The sequence below is a fragment of the Littorina saxatilis genome, linkage group LG1, assembly GCF_037325665.1.
Source record: "Littorina saxatilis isolate snail1 linkage group LG1, US_GU_Lsax_2.0, whole genome shotgun sequence".
In the NCBI taxonomy this organism is placed as follows: Eukaryota; Metazoa; Mollusca; class Gastropoda; order Littorinimorpha; family Littorinidae; genus Littorina; species Littorina saxatilis.
Window position 1 is genome coordinate 57058595 of NC_090245.1, and position 24083 is coordinate 57082677.

The 24083-nt window shown below is 40.3% G+C and overlaps 1 protein-coding gene across 1 annotated transcript in view; it reads left to right on the forward strand.

The window, feature by feature from the left end:
• Window positions 1-1164: 1164 nt before the first annotated feature.
• The window catches only part of LOC138950613 (metabotropic glycine receptor-like), a 178414-nt gene continuing 155495 nt past the window's right edge, over window positions 1165-24083 (forward strand). The window contains exon 1 of the mRNA XM_070322323.1: window positions 1165-2832. Coding sequence (XP_070178424.1) covers window positions 1851-2832 — 982 coding nt within the window. The 5' untranslated portion in view covers window positions 1165-1850. The remainder of the gene's footprint in view (window positions 2833-24083) is intronic.

Sequence of the window (24083 nt, forward strand, 5' to 3'; positions counted from 1 at the left end):
GACAAGAGCGACAGAAAGGCACTAACTGAGCCACACCAAGTACTGGGACAGAGAAACTCAGTGAGCGAGACTGATACTGATAGAAGCGCGACGTACTTCCCTTTGCCGGTGCGACTTGGACGCAGGGACAGCTCTTGGGGGAGCCAGTGGCAGCAGAGAGATAGGTGTGCGAGACAGCAGCAGCAGGCACGGCGAAGCGCAGCACGGCACAGTACCAGAGCAGACCGAGTCCCACGAAGTAGTTCTCTCACAACGCTTGCCCCTCCTCGCTGGCCGCTGGGGCTAAAGGGAGACAACACCGCTCGCTGAGTCTGCCGTGGTGTTGTCCCTTCCATCGCCCGCTATCTCTCTGCCCGCACTGATCATCAGCATCATCGTCGTCGTCTTTGTGTGTGTTGTGTACTTCCCACAGAGCAGCGAGTTTTCTGGATAGATTTTACTGATTTCTTTGTGTGATTACTCTTGAAGAAAAGGTAAAACGAGTAGAACAAAGGGCACACATATATTTTAGTTTTATGTGAAAGCGCTGAAGCGGATTTGAAAGTGTCGCCGGATTCGTTTGTGTTTTTCACAAAATATTTGCAAATTCCGAGAACTTGTGGTGGTTTGAAATCTATGTTCACTTGTAGGAGTGAGATGTGAAAAGCGTTTAATTGTGGCAAGAGAACGTCGCAGGTTCTCTTAATTCTTAATAAATCTTTGGAGCATAATGTGTATGCAAGTTGTTCGTCAAAAAGATCGTTGACAAAGTAAAATCACTGGGCAGCTGGGTTGAGAAATTCCGGCTTCCGCACTATATTTTTGAAAGATGTGTGCTTGTTTAATTCACGAAAAAAAAAGTCTCTCTGCGCGTGTGAAAATGAATGTTTCGCGAAAATGTTCCGTCAGAATTGGATCGAACAAGTAAGGAATATCGAAAGTTGTGAAAACAAAAACACAAACATTTACTCTCAGACAATTGTGTTTGAAGAACTTGACGATTACGACTTTCTGGCGTCTAGAAACGACTGTGTTTGTGCGCGTGCTATATTGCTTTCTTTTTTAGCCTGTTGGTTCTAAATAACCAAGAAGTTTTAGTTTGTGGAAAAGAAAATAAGGACAAAATATCGCTCCTTCTAACTGAAATGTGGTCTTGCTTTTAATGTGTTTCAGACTGCAGATTCCGAAAGCAGGCATGATGTGAACTCTTCTGAAGAGGGTCCTTCATTTGACCAAGTGGACAGTCTTCCCAAGATGTTGAAGCTGCATTTGAGGACATTAAGAACAACTTGATTTGAGTTAGTAATATACCAGTGTACGTCTGTTTGCGCAAAAGCATTTTCTTGTGACTAGAAAGGCTGGACTTTACGCAGAGCTATAGGCGTGAAGTGACTACAAATCTGCATCAAAATGCTATTCTGTCCCGTTGCTTGAAACACAGGTTGACATTGGTAAAAATGTAAAGCAGCTGGTTTTAAACATTGAACAAAATGTAAAGCGGCTGGTTTCAAACGCAGGGATAAGGACTGTTTTAGCGTGATACAAAATGTTCTTCCGACAATGTGTAGAGAATACTTACCGGTCGCACAGTTTTCGGAATCATTTTGTAACAAGGAAAAAGTAAAAGAAAAGAAATAAGAGCGAAATAAATAAAGATAAAATATCTGATAAACAAAGGGAAATAAACAGCGCTCTGCCTCGTTTGTTTTAGATTCTCTTGAAGGATAGAAGAGAAAAACATTGTCAGCCTTTGTGTTGGCGACGAAGTACCGCAAGAAAGAAAACTCCCCCTGGTGAGTTAGCATAATAGCAGTGTCCGTAACATCATCGTCTTTCAAGGACTTCAGCCATCGTCCATTTCAGCGTTGTCAATGGCGATGAAAACAACAAGAAGACGCCCGGCAGTGTTTGGAGAATGGTGGTGGATTAGAACTACCAGGTGCTTCCTTTACCTCCTCCTCTCCTTCTTCCTCTTCTTATCCTCCTCTTCTCCTCTCTTCTGTCTCCTCCTCCTCCCCAATCCCCCGACAGCCTCCGCCATCGCTTTCCCCGACAGCGACAGTGGATACAGCAACAGGGGTGGCGGCAATTACAGCATCTTCTCCTACCATCTACCCGAGTCCGAAGACGACTTTGCTGACGTGGAGGACAGCACGAACATGGAGGACGACTGGTTCGGCAACGACACCATGCCCTGGCCGGAGGACGACGTCACCGACTCGCCACTGAGTTCGATGGACCATGTCGGGGACGGTCTGAGGAACGCTGAAATCATTGATGACATCGACGAGGAAGAGACGGGGGAGGAGGAGAAGGCAGGAGGTGAAGAAGGACACAGTTACGGACACGAAGGAGAAGACGCAGACAAAGAAAAAGGAGAAGAAGAGACGGCCAAGGACGTAGTGCAGCAGTTCCTGGAAGAAGTGGAACGCTACGAGAACAACAAGGCCAACTGCACCGCGGGGACCAGCCACAACCTGGGCAAGGGAGTCATCAAGCAGTACGGCCTCAACCGCTTCAAGGCTCAGGCCTTAGTCGCCGTCAACCGCGCCAACTTCCTCACCCGCATCTGGAAGAACGGCAACCCGGCAATCCTGACCTCCGAGTACTTCTTCTACACGCAGGTGCGCTCCATGCTGGAGGGAGACTCGGAGATCTTCGCGGCGGGCAACTGCTACGACAAGCGGCAGTTCAAGGACTACTACCTGTTCTGCCCCTTCGCCTACCGCACGGCCAGCGGGCTGGTCAACGTCAAGGACCTGTCGGTGGAGTACGACTACCTGGCCGGCAACGGCTCCGAGTGGTTCGAGACCTGCCGCTTCAAGGCCAGCCGCAGCCACAACGTCACGCTAGGTAAGGGAGATGACTTTTTGTCTGCATGCTGTTTTGTGCATTTGTTTTGTGTTGTTGTACGAAACAAAGATATTGAAGTAAATGGCTATTTTGGGTTAAATTGCGGTCTGTTTTTTTTCAGTCGTCGAAGGTATGGACGTATTTTGCTTTTGTTATGTTCGGTTGTACAAACAAAGGGCAGTAAACTACCTCACGTAGTTATGATTTTTGGTTGGTTAAGTTGCGTTCTGTTTTCTTTTAGTCATCGCAAGTACTCACGTCTTTTGCCTTTGTATTGATTTAATTTGTATTGATAAGGTTGTGGCCTATATTCTTTTATGGGCCACAAGTACGGATGTCTTTAATCGTGTCGCAGGGTAATAACGATCTACATTTTATTTCCTTTTGCGAAAAGTCTACGTTATGTCGAATATTAGTGTTTCTGATATCATATTGCAGGGTTGCAAGGATTTTCTTTAGTTTAGTGCAGGTGTGTCTTCTTTTACATCTCTCTTTCCTCGCTATATTCGTTTGGTCTTTTCTTTCTTTCCTTCTTTCTTTCAGACACATCATTCTTTCTTTATCTCTCGGCGAAAGCCTTCTTTTTGTCATTCGTTTAGCCATTTGTTTCTTTAATTTATTTGACTGTTTTAACGAATCTACTTTGCATCACAATGGAGTTTAAATATTAAGTTCAAAACTCTGTTTAAATGTTAAGGACTTATTCGTTAATTCTTCGGGGCTTGTCCGTGATATTCCTCTCCCGTTCACCGTCTTTAAAGAAATGATCCTTTGTAGAGATGATTACGTTCATTGATCCTGAAGGTTGGCGCGAGTCTTTTTTTTCTTCTAAACATTGGGATTTCACCCCATTGGAAGAAAACTAAAGCTGATATTAGCATTTGTATAACGTAATTCATTGATCAGATGCTATTTCCACGTGTGTGTTTCTTTCTAGTGCAAAGACATTATTTCAAAGACATTTTCCAGGAAACAACCTGTGAAATAATTTTCGCCTATATGCAAATTATCAAGCTGACCGAACAACACAACCACTTATTTAAAGTCTTTTCTTGTACGAAAAAAGGCACGGGACGGAACTGCTTTCTTCTTCTATCTTTCTGCACTGTTTTGCGTTCTTTTCTTGAAAGCATTTGCGTGTATCTTTGAAGTTTGTAACTAAGGTTTTGTGCAGGTATAATTCCATTACAATTGATAATGTTTATTGTTTCTTTTGAGGCTTTTGCTCAAGTTGAGTCGGTTCATTGATCTATGCATAGTCTTTTCAGAGAGATAAGACATTAAATCCGAATAAAAAAAACATGTAAAGATATATAATGTGTATGTGTGTGTAAGTTTGAAAAATGTGACTTCGTTTGCTGTTATTCGGAAAAAATGCATTATTCCGTGAATACGATTTAAATCAGTTAAGATTAGTCGTAAAATACCGTGAAAGTTTGTATTTTAGAAACTTAGATAACGTCAATGCATATTTCTGCATTATGCTAAGCCTATAATCTGAAATTACGGTTTCCTTTCTCCTGCTTAAAATGCTTTTTATGCGCTATCCTACATTTCGTGTTTTTTCTCGTCTCACTATCATAATCAACAATAAAACATCATCTACAACAACAACAACAACAACAACAACAACAACAACAACAACAACAACAACAACAACAAACAGTAAACAAACACGAAGACACAATTTTTAAACATTTATTTTAATTTGTATCGGTTTCATTACTATATTAATTCGTTGAAAGTGAGAGCTGCCAAAGCGATACATGTAGAAATAATCTCCGTCTCCGTCTCTGTCTGTCGATCTGTCTGTCTGTTTCTGTCTCCCTTCCTCATACCAGGGACCTATATTTAGATAATAGGTCTATGCTCATACTCTCTATCTTTCTCTGTCTATTTCTCTCTTCTCACACGCACTCTCCCTCCCTCCCTCTGTCTCTGTCTCTCCCCCTCTCTTGTTTGTCTTATTTCCTCTCTCTTCCCCCCCCCCTTCCCTCGTTCTCTCTTACTCTCCTCCCCTCTCCGTCCCACATCTACCTCTCTGATGAAATGGGCGGCCTAACTAGTGCTTTCAATCAAGTCATCACGGCTGCTTCACGCATGATCACTAATCCGTTGTCTGTTATCGTCAGCTCAAAGCCGTGAAAATGACAGGCTTTTCGTGAGGGGCTTTTCGCTGCATTTCTCTCCTACATTACAATGCCATACGCAAGCTTAAACATACTTAAATGTCCTTCTCTTTTGCATTCCGTTGCTGTCAGTCTTCTGAGTTACCCCAAGGTTTGAATTGTGCAGGTTACTGCGAATTCACAATTCTTGTCTCAGTCTTACTCAATATTAAGTAGACTTGATAAATTACGAAATGATTTATATCCTCATGTTTTGATGATACGGATGATAATTCGTTTCCTTGAATTCTTTCACACCGTTTTGTTCGCTATTACAGCTTTGAACAGGCATTTTCATCTTGCCTTTTTTTGTCTCTCTAGCCTGTACAGTTATTTTCTTGTCTGTCTTTTATTCCTGTCAAAAACTGACTCATTTTCAAAGCTCTTGAAACATTTTCTCGGGGTAAAACATCAAATTATGATATCGCACATTTTATGCCCAGGGGCCATTACAAAACAGGTCCTGTCTCAACTTCAAGCGTTTTACAACCTAATCGTGACTTACAAAATAGATATGATACTAGCAATTTATTTTCGTTTTCGTTTTCTAAGGTAGCGCTAGTGCACGTTACGTTAATTCATTTGTCCTAGTTTACTCATTCCTTTTCTTTTATTCCATCTTTTGGAATTGGTATGAGTTAAATTTAACACATTGGGCGAAGACAATATGCCTTTTTATTTTTTAGACAGTTTTAGATTAAAACAAAAATCACAAAGAACGCAGTGCCATGTAAGTGCAAAGGGAATTTTTACCTTACACCGTCGTACTTTTTTTGGTTCAAACAGACGTAACAGTAATATGCTTGGAATATAGGGTTGAAAAACAAGGCTTGTTGTACGGACTAGCGCTATTAGTGTGATTTTCGAGGAGGGCACTGATATTTTGTTGTCATAACTAAGAACAATGTCACAGGTCCATACGTTGGTCCCCTGTCAGAGGTGGATACAGCGGGCGAGTTTTGTCGCAGCTGAAGGAGAACAAGGCTGTTTGACTTAAAAAGAGCAAACAACGGTGATTTGCACCTGTTGAGTTATTGTCTTCTTCACAGTTGTTACAAGAGTTGAGGGTGGAAAGAAGAAATGGTTGATGTATTTGTTTGTCCCTCCGAGCAGGTGTTGTCACCGTACAAGTATTGAGTAGCAGGTGTTGTCACCGTACAAGTATTGAGTAGCAGGTGTTGTCACCGTACAAGTATTGAGTAGCAGGTGTTGTCACCGTACAAGTATTGAGTAGCAGGTGTTGTCACCGTACAAGTATTGAGTAGCAGGTGTTGTCACCGTACAAGTATTGAGTAGCAGGTGTTGTCACCGTACAAGTATTGAGTAGCAGGTGTTGTCACCGTACAAGTATTGAGTAGCAGGTGTTGTCACCGTACAAGTATTGAGTAGCAGGTGTTGTCACCGTACAAGTATTGAGTAGCAGGTGTTGTCACCGTACAAGTATTGAGTAGCAGGTGTTGTCACCGTACAAGTATTGAGTAGCAGGTGTTGTCACCGTACAAGTATTGAGTAGCAGGGGTGGTGTGAATCATTGATTGTAGGTTGTTTTTGTTTGATTTTGTTTTTACCTTGTCAATCAAAGGCTTCACAAGTTCCTTTCAGATGAGAAAACTAAATTTATCGTCGGCTGGTGATGTTGGGTGTTTTTTCTGTGTCTTTTGGGTTTTTTACATTGCCAAACGGGACTTTCACAATTTCCTTTTAATCAAGTTCAAGTTCAAGTTTTTATTAGTCCATAACCCCTGGGGGCATTTTGAACAATAAATACAATCAATACAATCATAATATATACTAATATAGTAAATGAAAAAATTAAAACAATTATGAAAAACTGTTACAAATTCTATTAATAAAGTCCAAGATATTCTTTAGCAATTTCTTTTTCTTAGTAGCAAACAACTTTTTAAATTTAAGTGCATTAGGTTTTTTCCAATAGTAAGGTGGTAACAACTCAGCTCTTTCTTCTTTGAAAAAATCACAGACAAATAAATAATGGAATTCATCACCTATATCTTGTGATACACATTTGGTGCAAGTTCTTTCTGACCTCGGGATGTTAAGATAACGTTCTTTCTGTACAGGCAAATTGTTATTTAATGTTCTAAACTTCATCATTGAAACACATTGCTGATATGGCAGGTGTGTGACATAGTCTTCACATGCAAAAATATCTTTAAACATTCGATAATTCCAAAACATATTTTTTGTTCCAATTTCTGTAAACCATTTATGGATATACTGGTCATACAAGCTTCTTTTTACTTTCGTTTTAAACCATGCGCTTGAGTATTGAACATTTTCTTGAAAAGTCCAAAGGCCAGAGAGACCAATTTCATTTAAGGTTTTTTCAATAAAACATAAATAATTAGATTTAATCTTGTTGATATACAATTTATAAGTAAAGCAATACACAATACTTGAAAATTTATTTTTATGAATAGGACTAATCAGTTTATACCAATAGCAAAGCATTCTACATTTCATATTAACATCTAGTGGATATCTTCCAAGTTCGCCAAATATCATAGCATTTGGAGTTGATTTTCTTAGTTTGAAAACAATTTTATAAAAACGCAATTGAAGTTTAGTAGCAAGTTCACAGGAACCAAAACCCCATACCTCACATCCATATAGTAAGATTGGAGCAATCATTTTATCGAACAGGTCAACTTGTATGTCCACAGGCAGTGACAATTGTCTACAAGTACGCAAGAGAACAAACATTGCCCTTGAGGCACGATCATATAGATTCTTCTGTGCGACTGAAAATTTATTATTATAATTAATTTTAAGGCCCAAGTACATTACATCAAACACTACTTCGATTAAATTGCCATTATACGTAAACAATGGTTTATTTCTAATTTTACCTCTGGAAAAAACTATAACTTTCGTTTTGTTTACATTAATATTTAGACGCCATTTTAAACAGTATTCGTGCATTTTGTTTAAACATTCTTGCAGGTTTTTTTCAGACTCTGAGCAGATCACAGTATCATCCGCATACAGTAATAAAAACATTTGAAATCGAATTTTGGAAAACAACTAGACACAAAAACACACAATTACAGACACACAGAGATACCAAACAGACATTGCCACACACCTGCATGGACAGACAAACCAAACATTTACACACGCGGATCAAAAATAACATTTAAACGAGGAAAACAATAGCACAACTAACAATCAAGCATTTAGTTGCAATATCACATTCCCCTGCCGTTTGCAGGTAGGAAACAACAACAACAACAACAACAACAACAACAACAACAACAACAACAATCTCACGAACATTCTTTTTCTTTTGGGTTGAACATATGATGACGCAGGTATTTTGAACTGACAACCCAGCATTTTAGTATGCCATCGCACTTTTTCTCTTCGCTATCATAACCACACACAAAATAAAAGACAAGCAACCATGCACGCAAGGTTCTCACAAAAGGTTTTTTTCTCCGGTGTTGTGAGCAGCAAAAGATGCAGGGGTTTAGTATCGACAACGAGGCATGTCAGTGTGTCATCGCACTTCCTTTGCCGTTGTGCTGAAAAACAAAGGCAACCAAAAACACATTGACCTTACACATATTTTTTTCCTTTAAGGGTCGATCGGCTGAAGATGCAGGCACTACTGGCAACTCAGCATTTCATAGTGTGTCCTCGCACTTTCCCCTGCCGTCGTCATGTAGGAAAAAACAACAACAACAACAACCAAACAACAAAAGCCCTTTGAAAAGGATTTCAAAATATTTTGTTCTTTCGGTTTGAAAGGCGGAAGAAGCAGGAATTTAGTATTGACAAACCCTGCCGTTTAGACGATAATAAAAAAAACACCGCAAAAACAACAGTAAAAACTCCCAAAACCAGTTTTTGTCTGTCCGGGCTAAGCAGCAGAAGACGCAGGGATTTAGTACTGACAACCAAGCATTTCAGTGTGTCATCGCACTTTCCCCTGCCTAACGTGGAGAATAAAACAACCCAACGAAAACACAAGGATCTCACATTAAAAAAAAGAAAAAGTTTTTGTTTCTTTGTTTTTGTTTTGTTTTGGTGGTGCTTTCCTAGTCGAGCGTCTCCAGAAGCTGGGATTTGATGTTCCCATCAGGAAGCAGTTACACACGCGCACAGCAGCCGCTTAATGGCATATTTGTTTCCAAACAACCAATTATCCCTTGGAAATTGTTGATCTGGAAGGAGACAGTTCTGGCTGCGATCGATAGCCTGCTTTTACCTTTTGCCTTTTTTTTTTTGGGGGGGGGGGGGGATTGCAGGGATTGCAGGGGCACAGGACAGTAGGGGCGACGTTTGGTGTCTGAGAACCAACCCCCCTTTTAAGACCTACAACAATCTGAGAAAAGCAGGTCTTAAAAAGGAGGGAGTCTTAAAAGGAGGTTACATTTACAAAGGCTATGAACAGAAAGTCTGATAAAACAGTGTCGTAAAAGGGAGGGAATCTTAAATTGGGAGATCTTAAATTTGTTTGTTTGTTTACTTAACGCCCAGCCGACCACAAAGGGCCATATCAGGGCGATGCTGCTTTGACATATAACGTGCGCCACACACAAGACAGAAGTCGCAGCACAGGCTTCATGTCTCACCCAGTCACATTATTCTGACACCGGACCAACCAGTCCTATCACTAACTCCATAATGCCAGACGCCAGGCGGAGCAGCCACTAGATTGCCAATTTTAAAGTCTTGGGTATGACCCGGCCGGGGTTCGAACCCACGACCTCCCGATCACGGGGCGGACGCCTTACCACTAGGCCAACCGTGCCGGTTGGGAGGTCTTAAAAGGCGGGTTCCACTGTAGTGCTTTTTTAGAACAACGTAATTGTAGAAGTACAAATTACAAAGTTCAAGACACAAGGCAACAGTTTCAGATGGAGCATAGCTTGACCGCAAGAGAAAAGACAAAACCAGGTATTAACAAGTGTTGACCTTAACGGGGTCAAGAAGCCGCCCTTAGTAATATGGGGGTGGGACACGGAGACAGACAGACAGACAGACAGAGGGAGGGCGATTTTTTTTAAATGAATAAATTAAAAAACAAGTTTTTTTTAAAGTAAATAAATAAATTTTAGAAAGAATTAATTAAAAAAAGTAAATGAATAAATTAATAATTAATTTTAAAAAAATGACCGAGCTCTTTACACGTGGTGACATGGTAGACAAACAAACACCTGAAACTCGGACAAACAGGCAGAGCAAATCCAGTAAGCACCCTTTACAAGGTGGCTTAATAATCCAACGCATGTTCGCATGCTGTCAGTGATAGAACGAGACCCGAAGGGAAGTAACTCATTACCGCCTCTTTCCAAAGTAAATGACGTACACACTTTTGCGTCATTTAACCTTCACAGTACCAATGATATTACTCATGAACGGCCCATACTATCTAAAGAAATATTCAACATAAAAAGTATCCTTCTACACAACCCACGCCATCCAAATAGAAATAAACAAAGTAAAATGCCTTCTTTAATTCAAAAGTGGGTCGTCCACAACCCACCACATATAGACTGTGTAGTTCAAATGACGTCACTATTTATTTGTTTATTTACGGAATAATTCTTCAAAAATCGGTCGTTATGAAGGATCTATGGTGTTTGAGATTTACATGAAGTCTCGATCAAAAATCCATGTCCCACCCCATAGTTACCAAGGGCGGGCTTCTTGGCCCGTTAAGGTCAACACTTGTTTTTGTCATGCTGTCAGTGATAGAACGAGACTCGAAGGGAAGTAACTCGGAGTTCTGGGTGCGGGAATTCCCGCAAACGCATGAGTCTGTCAGTGGGTTTCGTCCCCCGGCTCGGTTTGTAAAAGCGTTAAAAGCTAATATCTTCCGTTTGACTACCGTTAGGAATGTAATTTTTTTGCATACACCAGTCTAACCCTATTCATAACAATTTCACGAAATTTGAGCTTAATTGACCCAGAGATACAAGTCTTACCCGACAAACACCGACCGACCGCCCGCCCGCCTCACACAAACAAACAAACAAACAGACAGAGCAAATCCAGTAAGCCCCATTTTACTAGTGGCGGCTTAAACACAAGTCCACTGTTTCCTTTCCTGTATTTAATTCATGACCGATGGCTTTGCTGTATTACTATTCCTTGCACAGTCGCTGATATTTTGCTGATCTGCTCTCTCATCTTCGCGTGAATGACGACAATAGAGACGGAGACATAATTGCGAGGACTCGGTGTCCACACAGGGCATTGGCCGTTCAGTGCAAAGCCATATTACCAGACTACTTTGAAGTGACCTCCCAGACGCGGTAGTGGTCCCTTTGTTTGATTGATAACTGATTTTCACGCCTCTCCTTTTCTAATGAATTATTTAAAGACAGAGTCCTTCCATGAAACACAATTTTAGTGTCTTTAAAACATTTTTTAAAAAGCTTTAGAAAAAATACCATCTCTGCACGGGAACACCCAAGCTGTTGATTTCTGGTACGTGTACAAGTTGAGGGATGGCTTTGTCACATTTAAAAACATCGCCAGATCTGAGATGGTGAGTCCAATTGTCTACACGGAAAGAACTGTGTCTCTAACTGCTGGTATGTGTCTTTCAAGCTATAGTGTTTCTCGAGCGATGATTATCCACGGTTCTTGAATTATGTGCTACACTGAATAGTGCGTGTTTTATATGTAACAGAGAGAACTACAACGTGGGTCATTCCAAAAAGCTGGCACAAAATGTGGGACAACAGAGAAAAAAAAAAAGTGTTGTAAATAAAAAATTCTTGCATTGCATATGGAAGAGGAGTGTATGAGTGACAATAAAATTCTAGTTTGAAGATAAGTTACAGCTTGATGCCCACATGGGAGGCAGTTGAATTTGTGTCGTCAGCAAAATGTCTATTGTAACATGGAAACCAAATGACAATGAATTAACAACAAAATGACTGTTTCAAATTGCCAAAATTACTTTATTCTTTTTAACATTGACAAAATAACAGCAAACAAACTGAAATAAGTGAAAATACAACATACATGTATATACATCTGAGTACATTATCATGACCTTGAATCTTTACTTATTTGACATAGAAAACTTTTTTCTTTAAGTTTTTCTCTCAGTATAATGAATCACAAGAGAACACAATCATGTTGCATAATAATATGATTCTTTGAATAGAAGAACCCAGGTCAATTAAAAAAGAGGGAGAAGCAAATATAGCCTTTTATACTATGTCTTTAAAAAAAAGTATGTCTATCGTAACATGGAAACCAAAAACAAAGAATCGATTCTCTAACAGCTACCTTCTGATAAGTTACACTCCAATTTTAAACTAGCATACTTTCTATTCAATAGGTTTTTTTTTTACATTTACATTCAGATCCGAAAGCATCTGGTATAGCTTTACCAGCACCACCCTTGCTCCAAGGCCGTGGAATTTTATTTGGAAAACTAGTCAAAGCGAAATGAAATTCCACGACCTGGGAGCAAGGTTGGTGCTGGAACTGTCTTCACAATGTCATTAGCAGTGATCCATGCAGAGTCCGCCCAAGTGTAGTTTTTCTCATTTCCCTTTTCCTTGTCCAGGTAAGTCACTTTCAGCTCTTCGCCGTCAACCTCGGTCACCTTCGCATAAAAACGCACTGTGCGGTTTCTCCCCCCAACAGCCACCAAGCAGAAATCTCCAACGGATGGAGGGGCTTTAGTGTGGGGCTCATCAATGTGGGCAGGGTGGGGCTCATCAGGGTGGGGCTCATCGGGGTGGGGCTCATCAGGGTGGGGCTCATCGGGGTGGGGCTCATCAGGGTGGGGCTCATCAGGGTGGGCAGGGTGGGGCTCATCAGTGTCGTCAGGTGCTTGCTGGTTGATTATGCGGCCATTGGCTGGTTTGAGAGTTTTCGTGGTCCATTGGCCCACAACGTCAAGTTTCAAACATTCACCAACGCCGGACAGGCAAGGGAGGCAGGCACACGACAGCATCCGTGTGAGCAGGACAAATTCGTTCACGCACTTCACAGCATGAAGACTGCGTGTTCCCGGAAGTGTGGAGACGCCCTCTCTTGCTCGGTTTATGTCATACAACTAGCTAAAACAGTCAGCACGTTACTTTGAGGAAATGTCAAATGATCGTAACCAGAAACCAGTAGTGCACAGAAGAAGTGAAAACATTGTCTTCCAGTTACGCGAGACTTCCGGTTAAACGCTCATTGAAAACAAGTGAATATCAATTGACAGGGCTAAAAAAACCATGCAAGTTATTTCATCAAAACTGCACATTTAACAGCCAGACCTTTCCTTAAGCGTTTTAAATGTGAGAAAATCGTAAAGTGGTCATAATCTGGAGTCTTTCGTAACAAGAAAACGTGTTGTCAAAAACTAAAATGGCGACCTTGTTTCCAGTTACGATACACGGAGGAGCAAAGAATTTCGGCTAAAAAAAAATGCAAACGACACCCATCAATCCTAAAAATGGCTTTCCGAATTTATTTCAACATCAAACAATAATTTCGTAGCAAGCAATTTCAAGAGAAGTTGTTTACATGTTCAAATTCAAAGGAAAATCAGTGTCAAGGGTGAATCAACATTCCAAGACTCGGGACAAGAGACATTTTCGAAGTCAATTGGAGAACTTCACATGGTGAATTTGCGAAGATTTAGACATTGAAGGCATTAAAAATTAGCCTGTAATCCTAAATAAAGCATCAATGAAATCATAACACAAAAGAACTTACCGTATTTGCCTGTTAAGTTCTGCTAAACAGAAAGCGTTGTCTTTCGTAACAAAGGAACACAACCAGAACCGAAAGCCCACCACTTGAAACACGCGGCTAATTCCTCATTCGCAGTTACAAACTACACTCTAGTATCCTTCCGCATCAAAATGTGTACGTGAAACACACACAATAGTTCGTCTTTTCTCGTTCTACAGTGAGATTTTGCCTTTGATTACAAGTCTTTCGTAACTAGCAAATCCGGAAGCGATTTGTGTAAACAAAGTTTATGCTTGCTAAACTTCTCTTTCCGAAAAAACAACAAGAAAACAGTGCATGTGTTGTGATGGAAAAATACCCACTTTACGATATAACGTCACAACAATGTATTCCTACGCGAGGTTGCAAGAGCTGAATGAATAGTTCGTTGAGTGCAGATTTGGAAACCACACGTTACGATAGACTGGTTTTCAAAGTCCAGCTAATATTATAAAAATTATAAAACACATACATTTTCTAAATTTACAACATAATTAATATTCTATTAACAGATAATAAAAACATGTCTCTTATCATATTTCACAATCTTTGTTCATGAAAACAATCGATAAGGAAAACCCGATCACTGATGTCACAAATCGGGACTCAATTTTGACCTACATTCTGATATTTTCGACCAATTTTTTTCCAAAAAAAAAAAAAATCTATGACTGGTAACTGTCTATATTATTTCTTCAATCAATTTAGATTTGGTTTATACTGACGAGATTTAGGATTTGTGTATGTGTTAGTAAAAAAACAGATTTCTTTTTTACAACCCTTGAAGATCCCAGTTTTTTGGAATGACCCGAGTACGTTTTCAGTTGATAGAGCATTTAGCTTGTGATCCTAGGGTCACGGCTCCTGTTACTGCTAGCTTTCCACTGGGAGGAGGCGACCCGAATTTCCCAGCAATTGGATAATAAAGTAAAGTAAATGAAATGAAATATATCAAGGCCGGGTTGGGTAAGAATGAATCTTTAAACTTAACTACAAATATGATTTTCTGGAACCAATGTGGTCGCAGCACTGTTAGACAAGGAAAGATAATTAGCTTTATTATTCTCCAAGCGAAGGCAAAGAAAGTCTAGACGAGATTTCTCAGTCTTTATGGACAAAGGGATAGTACTTTTTCCACTTTCATAATACGGCCAATTATTTGGGACTAGATATACTGGCACACGGGTATCGTTGGAGAGATTGTATCGGGTCCTTGCGCTTTGCGAATGATCGTGAGACAATTCTCTGTGGTGTCTTTCGAGTTTGCCCGCGCAAGGTTTTGTTTCTGGGCTGATCCCTGTGAATGTTGACTCAAGTATTTGGTGAAACCCTTGAGACGTCGCTTATAATACGTACATGTATGGATATCCTCTGCCGCAGTTCTTCGTTGTGAAAGGATTTAGTTATGAGAAGAATAGTTGTTGATATATTTGTTAATTCCCTACTTTGGCCATTTTGTGTATTTCTGGTAAAGAAAATATCCAATTATAGGCGGAGTCGTCGTAGTTTTGTGTGTGCTGTTTATGCAGACCTGTAGATGTGTACTTTTCTGATCCCAAGCAGGAGTAGGTCACGTAAAAGAATCCCACGAAAGAATCTAATTTAAGGTCTTTGCGTTGTCTGTTTTCTGTAGATCTTTTGTAAACCGCTTCGATTGATTTTTGAGATATGTACTAAAAGCGATTGCGCTTGGCTGATCCACCCTCTCTCTTCCACCCTCTCTGTCTCTGTGGGTCTCTCTATTTATCTCCCTTTCTCCGCCTTTCCCTCTCCTCGCTCTCTCTGTCTCTGTCTCTGTCTCTGTCTCTCTCTCTCTCTCTCTCTCTCTCTCTCTCTCTCATTCCCTCTCTATCTCTCCACCTTTCCCTCTCTCTTCCCCTCTCTCTCCCTGGATCCCCCTCTCTCACATTTCCTCGGCATCCCCTCTCACGTAATATATTGCACGGGTCCTCAAGCCATGCTAATTAAGAGACAGAAGCCGCCTGTTAGTGTTATCAGCGGCCTTGAATTGAATGCAGCGTCTCGGTTTCCTTGTTGACGGAGGAGGTCTGGCCTCATGAGGATTCCTTCTTCGCCATGCATGCTCATGAATTGTGCACTACCTTTAAGTGTTTTGTGAGAGGACATTCTACTCTGCGGCCGCGGATGGAGGCAAACACTGAAGATCCTAGACTGCGATATCGACTTTTTTTCTTCCTCTCTCTATTCTTCAAATGGAGGAAGCGAGCTGCGCATAATGGTGTATCACCTGACCGTTAATTTAGCGGCTAGTAAAGCGAGCAAGTCTTGTGGTTGTGGGGAACTCAAGGTCTGTTGAAAGTGGTGTGTCCACAATGCTGGATTGTCTTCCTTCAAATGATTTTTTTAAAGGTGTGCTTTTGTTTATCTTTGGGTGTAAGAGTAAATAAGTGTAATTGAAGAACTATTAATGTTGGGGCCAAAGAGAAGTGGCTAAAGCCTATGAAGGAGAGAGAGCAAAAGAGAGAGAGAGAGAGAGAGAGAGAGAGAGAGAGACAGAGACAGAGAGAGACAGAGAGAGACAGACAGACAGACAGACAGAAGCAGGCAGATAGGTTCTACGCCACTGCGCGACATCTTTTTCGGAAGAAAACAAATCTGAAAAAATATATTCATAATCAAATTAATTCCTAGTGAGATCTCTCTCTCTCTCTCTCTCTCTCTCTCTCTCTCTCTCTCTCTCTCTCTCTCTCTCTCTCTCTCTCTCTCTATCTCTTTTTGTATGTTGCTTTTATTGACTTTCGAAAAGCTTTTGATTCAGTTGTAAGAACTACGTTGTGGAAAACTTTGAAGAAAAATGGAGTTAAAGGAAAGATGTACCAGGCGCTCAGCACTGTTCTATTTAATCCATCCAATATGGCTACCTCCCTGTTAGCCATCTCCTCTCTCATTGGTCAGCCCTAAAACCAGGCAACCAATGACAATATAGTTTGCAAAATCAGATCACCCCATTTCCACAGGTAATCCTTCATCACGCAGTCAAGTCATGCAAACCCCAAAGTATGGCAAGCCAATCTGTACACGTTTGTCAAACACTTTTTAGACTGAACTATGTACAAATCCATTTGTCACAATCAGTTCAATTAGAATGTAATGTATCCTTAAATTCTATAGTCATGCTGAACGACAAAAGGCGTCGTCTTCCAACTAATTTATCTGCAAACAGTCAAACAATTTTAGTTTATGCATTGCTGTTCGTAGATTAAAGATCCCGTCGTTCCCGTCCAGGCCTAAGTTCTGCCAAGGCTTTTACATCGGACAACAACATTATTCCACACGGACACTTACCGAAATCTACATCCTGCCTGCTTTCAGTGCAGAGTCGTCATTTTTGTGTTGAATCCATTTTGTAACTAAACCCCGAATCAATCTGATTTTTTAAAATGTTCAGCAAAGAGTCCCAGTCTGCCAAGGAAGCATATGCCATATGTTTTGAGTTTTGGCATTTGTCTTAGTGGAATAGGCGCTCTTGTACACTGAAAAAAGACTGGATGTTTCTTTGCAAATTATTTTTCGTTATGAAAATGCACTAGATTTTGGGGGGTCCTGATTTGGCCTAAACGATCCGCTGGACCCTAAAAGCAACAGTTAACTAACTAACTAACTAGATTTTTGAATTTATTGTTATCAAAAGAAATAACAGAACTCCAAGAAAACTCTTGTTGTAGTATATTGTTTTGCTCCTTAATGTAAATCAATAATACGAAATGTAGAACAAAGATTTCTGTTCGCACAAAAGAGTCTTTACCGCTCCCTTTATTTACGCTGGTGTGGGGGTTGTTCCTTTCATTTTTGCATATACACCCCGATTGTTCGAACAGCCTGTTTGCCACCCCCCCCCCCTCCCCTAACATCTTTTGAAATCTAGATTAAAATATGCGCAATTTGGCGCATTCTGGGAGTATTTATCATCAGTTTAAAAAAAATTTGTTATATATATATAAAATATATATTAGTTGTTTTACCCTTGGAGGAGGTACTTGGTCACGCCAGGGGGTGGGGGGGGGGGGGAACAACAGAAAACCCTCCCCTGGGTCCGGCCCTGCGTTAGAATTCTCTAATTTGAATCGGCTATATCTACCATGTAAGTAGACCACCGTGAGTTACCTTCCTCGCTCGCTGTTTATGAATAGCGCTCAACATAATGTCAATGGTCTAACTTACTCGTCTTACCTTTAAATGTTTAATCTTGAGTAGGGTTACTTACTTTAAATTGACTGATGCCAGGTTGTTCAACTTCAGAATGTTCGAGGATACAGGGTTAACAACTGAACTTTCTGAAATGATGTTTTCACCTTTTGAATAAAAAGGCAAGCTGTATCCGTTCTCGTATTTACCATCAGTCCACGAAATGAGATTTTAATGGACAGCGCGCGACTAATCGTTCAAATTGGAGTCTGGAGGTCAGTGTTCTGATAACTGCGGACATTTTTGATCACATCCCTTTTAGATAAATTGAGCGATTTTTCAAGCCCGCAAATAGACGAATTCTGAGGATAAAAAACTCCGTCGGTTTTGTATGGGTTGTGGGAGAGTGACTTTTTCTTGCAAAAGCTCTGACAAACAAAGGAAGGACTAATCACTAGCGAGGGGTTTGTCGGAAACACGTACTCCGGTCCACGTGTTTCCGACACTCCCCTCGCTAGTGATTGGTCCCTCCTTAAAATAAGGGGAACAGGAAAGAAAAAAAGAAAGAAAGACAGAAAGGAGCAGAACAAAAGACAAGAAAGCCAGAAAAACAATCCGACATTAAAGCCTTCTTGTCTTGCTTGTAGACCTCACGGCGCAAGACTATCAAAGCGCTGCGACGAAATTGTACATTTTTTAAATGCAGTGATTGTACTTTTGAAGGTCATACTATGATGTGATCAATACACCGATAATTGAGTCTTTGTAAAACTATCAGTGGCACGAGCATCTCGCCCAACAAGAACCCCCGCCACCGCTTCCGATCAGCGCCACGACCTGTTTCCGCCATCTACAATCGAAACGGTTATGTTTGACCGCTTTATTGCTTGACAAAACAGTGGGTGTTTGACTGAGGATATCGTATGCGAGCAATGAAAGAAGGGAGTACATCGTTAATCTCTAATTATAGAGGGATCACTTTGCTGAGTTGTTTTGGGAAACTCTTTACCAGTGTTTTGAACAAAAGATTGACTGCAGTTTTTGAGCATTTATTCAATTATTGGGCCTGAACAAGCTGGATTTCGTGCTAACCACTCAACCACTGATCATATATTCACCCTGCATAGTATTATTGATTATTTCCTGTCCAAGAAAAAGCGACTATATTGCGTATTTGTCGATTATGAAAAAGCTTTTGATTGTGTTAAAAGATCATTTTTATGGCAAAAGTTGTTGGATTCTGGTGTAAATGGACGCATACTTTCGGTTGTGAAAGAGATGTACCGTAAAGCCAAGTCATGTGTGATGTTTCATAAAGAGCGATCAGATTATTATTCCGTCGCGATATAACCTTCGTGGTTGAAAACGACGTTAAACACCAAATAAAGAAAGAAAGATCAGATTATTTTCACTGTGGCTCTGATCTGGAGTTCGACAGGGTGAACATTTGTCATCAGTATTGTTTGCCATATATCTAAATGACTTAGAAACATTTTTGTCAGAGAGGATCGAAGGCCTGCCATCATTAGCACATGACGTAAGAACTCTTGCAATGGAGGAAGATGAAGACATGGTAATGTTAAAAATGTTCCTTTTATTGTACGCCGACGACACAATCATCATGGCAGAGACAGCAGAATCTTTACAGTTGGCATTAAATACTCTTTCTAAATATGGCGAGCATTGGGATTTACGTCTGAATTCAGGAAAAACAAAAGTATTAGTATTTTCTCGCGGGAAAATACGAAATATTCCCACACTCGTTTATGCAGGTCAGAAATTAGAAGTGGTTTTTGGCTACCAGTATTTAGGATTGTATATGAATTATAATAATAAATTCAATGTAGCCCAAAAATGTTTGTATGTAAAAGCCTGAAGGGCTATGTTTGGCCTTTTGAAAAAATGTAAGAAGGTAATGTTACCCCTTGATATCTAGTTAGAATTGTTTGACAGGATGATTGTGCCAATTTTACTGTATGGATGTGAAGTATGGTGTCCTGGTATGCTAAATCTAGCTTCAAAGCTGCAATTAAGATTTTATAAAATTGTTTTGAAGTTGGGTAAGTGAACTCCCAGCAAAATGGTCTATGGTGAAACTGGACAGTACCCACTGGAAATTCTGGCGAAAAATAGAATGTTACATTTTTGGTTTAAACTGTTGAATGTTAATTGGAGGTATAAGTTTTCCAGTATATTATATCGTTTTTTATATCGCCAGTATGAAGAGAATATTCATAAATCACCTTATTTGAATTGTATAGAAACAACGCTAAATAACCTTGGCCTAAGTGGAATGTGGATAAACCAGTGGAAGCTGAGTTGTTCTAGCCACTGGTTCAAACTAAAAACATTACAGTGTTTGAAAGACCAATATGTACAGATATGGTTTTCTGATTTAAATTCTAGTGAGATGTTTTATAACTATCGGCTTTACAAACAGACGGGGGTCCTGATTTGGCCTATTATGGTCCGCTGGACCCGAAAAGCAACAGCTAACTAACTAACTAACAAACAGACGTTTATGCTCGAAAACTATTTGAAAGTACTCCCACACAATTTGGGAATTATATTTTTGCGCTTTAGAACGCTAAACCACAAGTTACCAATTCAGACAGGAAGGTTTATAAATATAATACAGAAGGAAAGAGTGTGTACAAAGTGCAATAATGGCGATATTGGTGATGAATTCCATTATGTGTTTAACTGCAGTTTCTTTTACGAATTAAGACAAAAATGTATCCCACTCAAGTATCACAAAAATCCAAATGTAATAAAATTTCAACTTTTATTTTCAACAACAAATAAAAAAGTATTGTTAAATTTAATTCACTTGATAAAGGGTATTTCAAAAGAATGTTAAACAGGTGTTGATAGGGGGAAAAACCAACCACACAGCACAAAACAAGAAAAAAAATAATGATTTAGACAGCATATTGTAGTTTTTTTATTTTTTATTTTTTATCCACACTTAATGTTACGCCATATATACAACGAGAACGATTATTTTGGAGATTGATTTACACATTGTAAAACAAGTTATTTGATATTTTTTTTTCACAACGGAGCGGGTTTGAGTGTATGTATTGATGGAATAACCTGCATTCCTCTCTTTATTGTTCTTGTATTTTTGTATTTATGAATTTGTTTTCTTTTTTTTTCTTTTCATGTACCCCTCCATGGGGTTCCCTGAAAATAAAATTTGACTTGACTTGACTTGTTAGCTACTGAAACAAAAGTTTGTAGAACAGAGGTTTGAGCTATCTGCAGCATTAGACAATTTGACAAATCTGGTATCAAACAAAAAGTAATTTTTCAGTTTAGGAGAAAGATCCTCCGTGGGGTCCGTCATCAAAGTCACAAAGGAGAATGTGTAAAGGTGTTGGCGGGGGGGGGGGGGGGGGACGAGGGGCGGGGAGGGCGGGGGAAGTGATTATCTTTCAACTGCAGTGGTTATGAAAAAGAAGTCACGAAAGCGATGACACGATGCTGACAACGAATCGATGCTTATCTTGCACGTTCTGCACATCACAGTAGATGACACAGCTACCATAATTACTACTCAGGAGGCAATTACCGGCTAACCTGTCATTTGCATAACTCTACACTTACCGTCCTTGACGTGAGATTCAGGAGGTGGGCTGACAAGGGACATAGGACAGACGTTTTACACGAGACAGACGTTTTTGAGGATAGGTGGAGACTGGGTGTGGGGTGTGGTCTCTTTCCTACAGCTACATGGTTGTACTACTACTGAGTTGTACGAGTACAGAAGAGCTAGTAGAGCTTAACACACTCCTATCCACTCCTGTCATGTGCGTGTGGACAGGGGGATGTTTTCTGTAGACAGAATGACAAATAATAATAATAATAATAATAATAATAAACTTTTCTATAGCGCCAGTCCCAGCAATTGGCTCCAGGCGCTTTACAATTTTTTTAAATTTTTGTTAGTTTAAACACAAGTTTATTTTAACAAAGGTTACAATCATGACATGTATACAAAGTTCACAGAAACAGCAACAAGCTAGAAGCTTATAGTGGTGTTCCTGCATGACAGTACAACATAAAGCGGTAACGGCTGAAAAATTTGTCTCAATAAACCAAATCTATTAATAACGTAATGAACGTTGCATAATGATGATAAAGAAAGACAGTAAAGGAAGGAAGGGGGGAAAGAAGATGAATAAAAAGAAGAGGGATGGGTAGGAGATGTGCAGAAGTTAAAGTTGTTGTCCGGCTTGTAGAGCATTTATTCTGATTTACCCAAAGCGGCCTGAACGTTTAATGAACGAGTGTACGGTGGAAAAATTTTTCCTGTTCAAATCTGAGGAATACTGTCTGTCTCCGTTTAAAAGGTGGGGGAGGTGAATTATGTGATTGGGGAGGGTACAGTTTAAATGAAAAGCAAGCAAAGCTTTACAATTTCATTTGCAAGGGCATAGAGTGTGGGGCAAAGACTGACAAAAATAACTACGACTGGAGTCGACTGCAACTTGGGTTGTATTTGAAACAGTCTGTCTGTCTGTCTGTCTGCCTGCCTGCCAGCCTGCCTGCATGTCCCGCTATCGGCCGACTGTCTGTCTGTCTGTCTGCCTGCCTGCCTGCCAGCCTGCCTGCATGTCCCGCTATCTGTCTGCATGCCTGGCGGATCACACTGACACACGAGAAGTGGACAACAATATAGGCCTGATAGCCGTGACATTTTCATTGCGCTTGGCAGCTACTTGTATTCTTCAACCCTTATTGTAATTCAATCAAGTTGGCGTTTTAATGAAACAGATCCTATGATTGGTCAGAATGCCCCAACTCATTACAAATTACCGGTCATTAATACCACTGGCTAAAAAATCCATTAAGGGGGCTGCCTACTTATGAAATAGTCTAGGTTGCAACAGGAAACTGCATAACTTTGTCTCGTTCAATAACTCTCATTGGCAGTCACAGATGAAACGAAACCGGATGCTGCAATGGTTTCTTTATGTCATGATTTGGTCATTTGCGTCACTATTACGCAATTTCATTGACGTCAACATGACAAAGTGCTGACAAAATGACGCAAAACCTCGTGTTTTTAATCGAGCGCCAAAACATCGCAGACTTTTACGTTCTTTTTGTACACGTTTGGTTGTATGTCAGCGCAAGGTTTGAGGGCCCCAAATGGTTTAAAATCGTGATCGTGATTGGCGTTTTTTGACCTTTCTGTGACCGTGATTGCCGAAATTTCCATTTCTGTGATCGTGATGGGACTTTGCCCGTGATCCGTGATGACACAAAAATCAAGTCTCGTGATCGTGATCGTCATTTGTTTTTGTGATCGTGATGGGCATTATTGCAAAGCATTTTATTTTCAACGTACAGTTTTCACAGCTGTATCACTCTATGATCCTCTATTCGTCAAGGTGTTTGTAATCGTGAAAACAAAAATCAAGGTAACTGTCATCGTGAAAGCTAAAATTTCTCTTCCCGTGATCGTGATGATACCCTTTGGGGCCCTCAGGTTTAGGACAATTCCGTGTTAAGCTTTTGTTCTGCAAGGCTTTGGAAGAAGCAAAACATTAAAGTGCCTGTCAGGAGAGTTGTTTCAATTGACAGGAACAACTAGAAATGCTTTTGCGTGGGAAACGAATTTGGCTAAATGCCAGAACAGTCCACGGTCGACAATCAAGCATGTTAACAACATGTGTCGGTACTTTGAGATGTCAACACATTCACGTGTTATCGGTGGCCTGATAAGCATAACGATTTTGAGCACACTGCATACGTGTGTTTTGTCCATGTACCGTACGGTCTTTTGGATCTATCAGTTTCTTCTTCCCGTTTACTTGGTTTGCTGGCGCTGGGTAGTTGTTTCCCGAAAGATTAACCTGAACAGTCTTCTATGTTGGCTGTGTATCGCGAATGACAGTACACAAGGAATAAATGTCATCTGAGCAGGATAATCCGTACGTATATGCCACACACCGCACAGACAGACAGACACACACACACACACACACACACACACACACACACACACACACACACACACACACACACACACACACACACACACACACATACACCACGACCCTCGTCTCGATTCCCCCTCTATGTTAAAACATTTAGTCAAAACTTGACTAAATGTAAAAAGAACATGGAGTATTTGACTTCCCTGGACGAAGTAAGAGCGGATATAAGTGATTACGGTAGGGATGAGATAATTACACATTGTAATTCAAT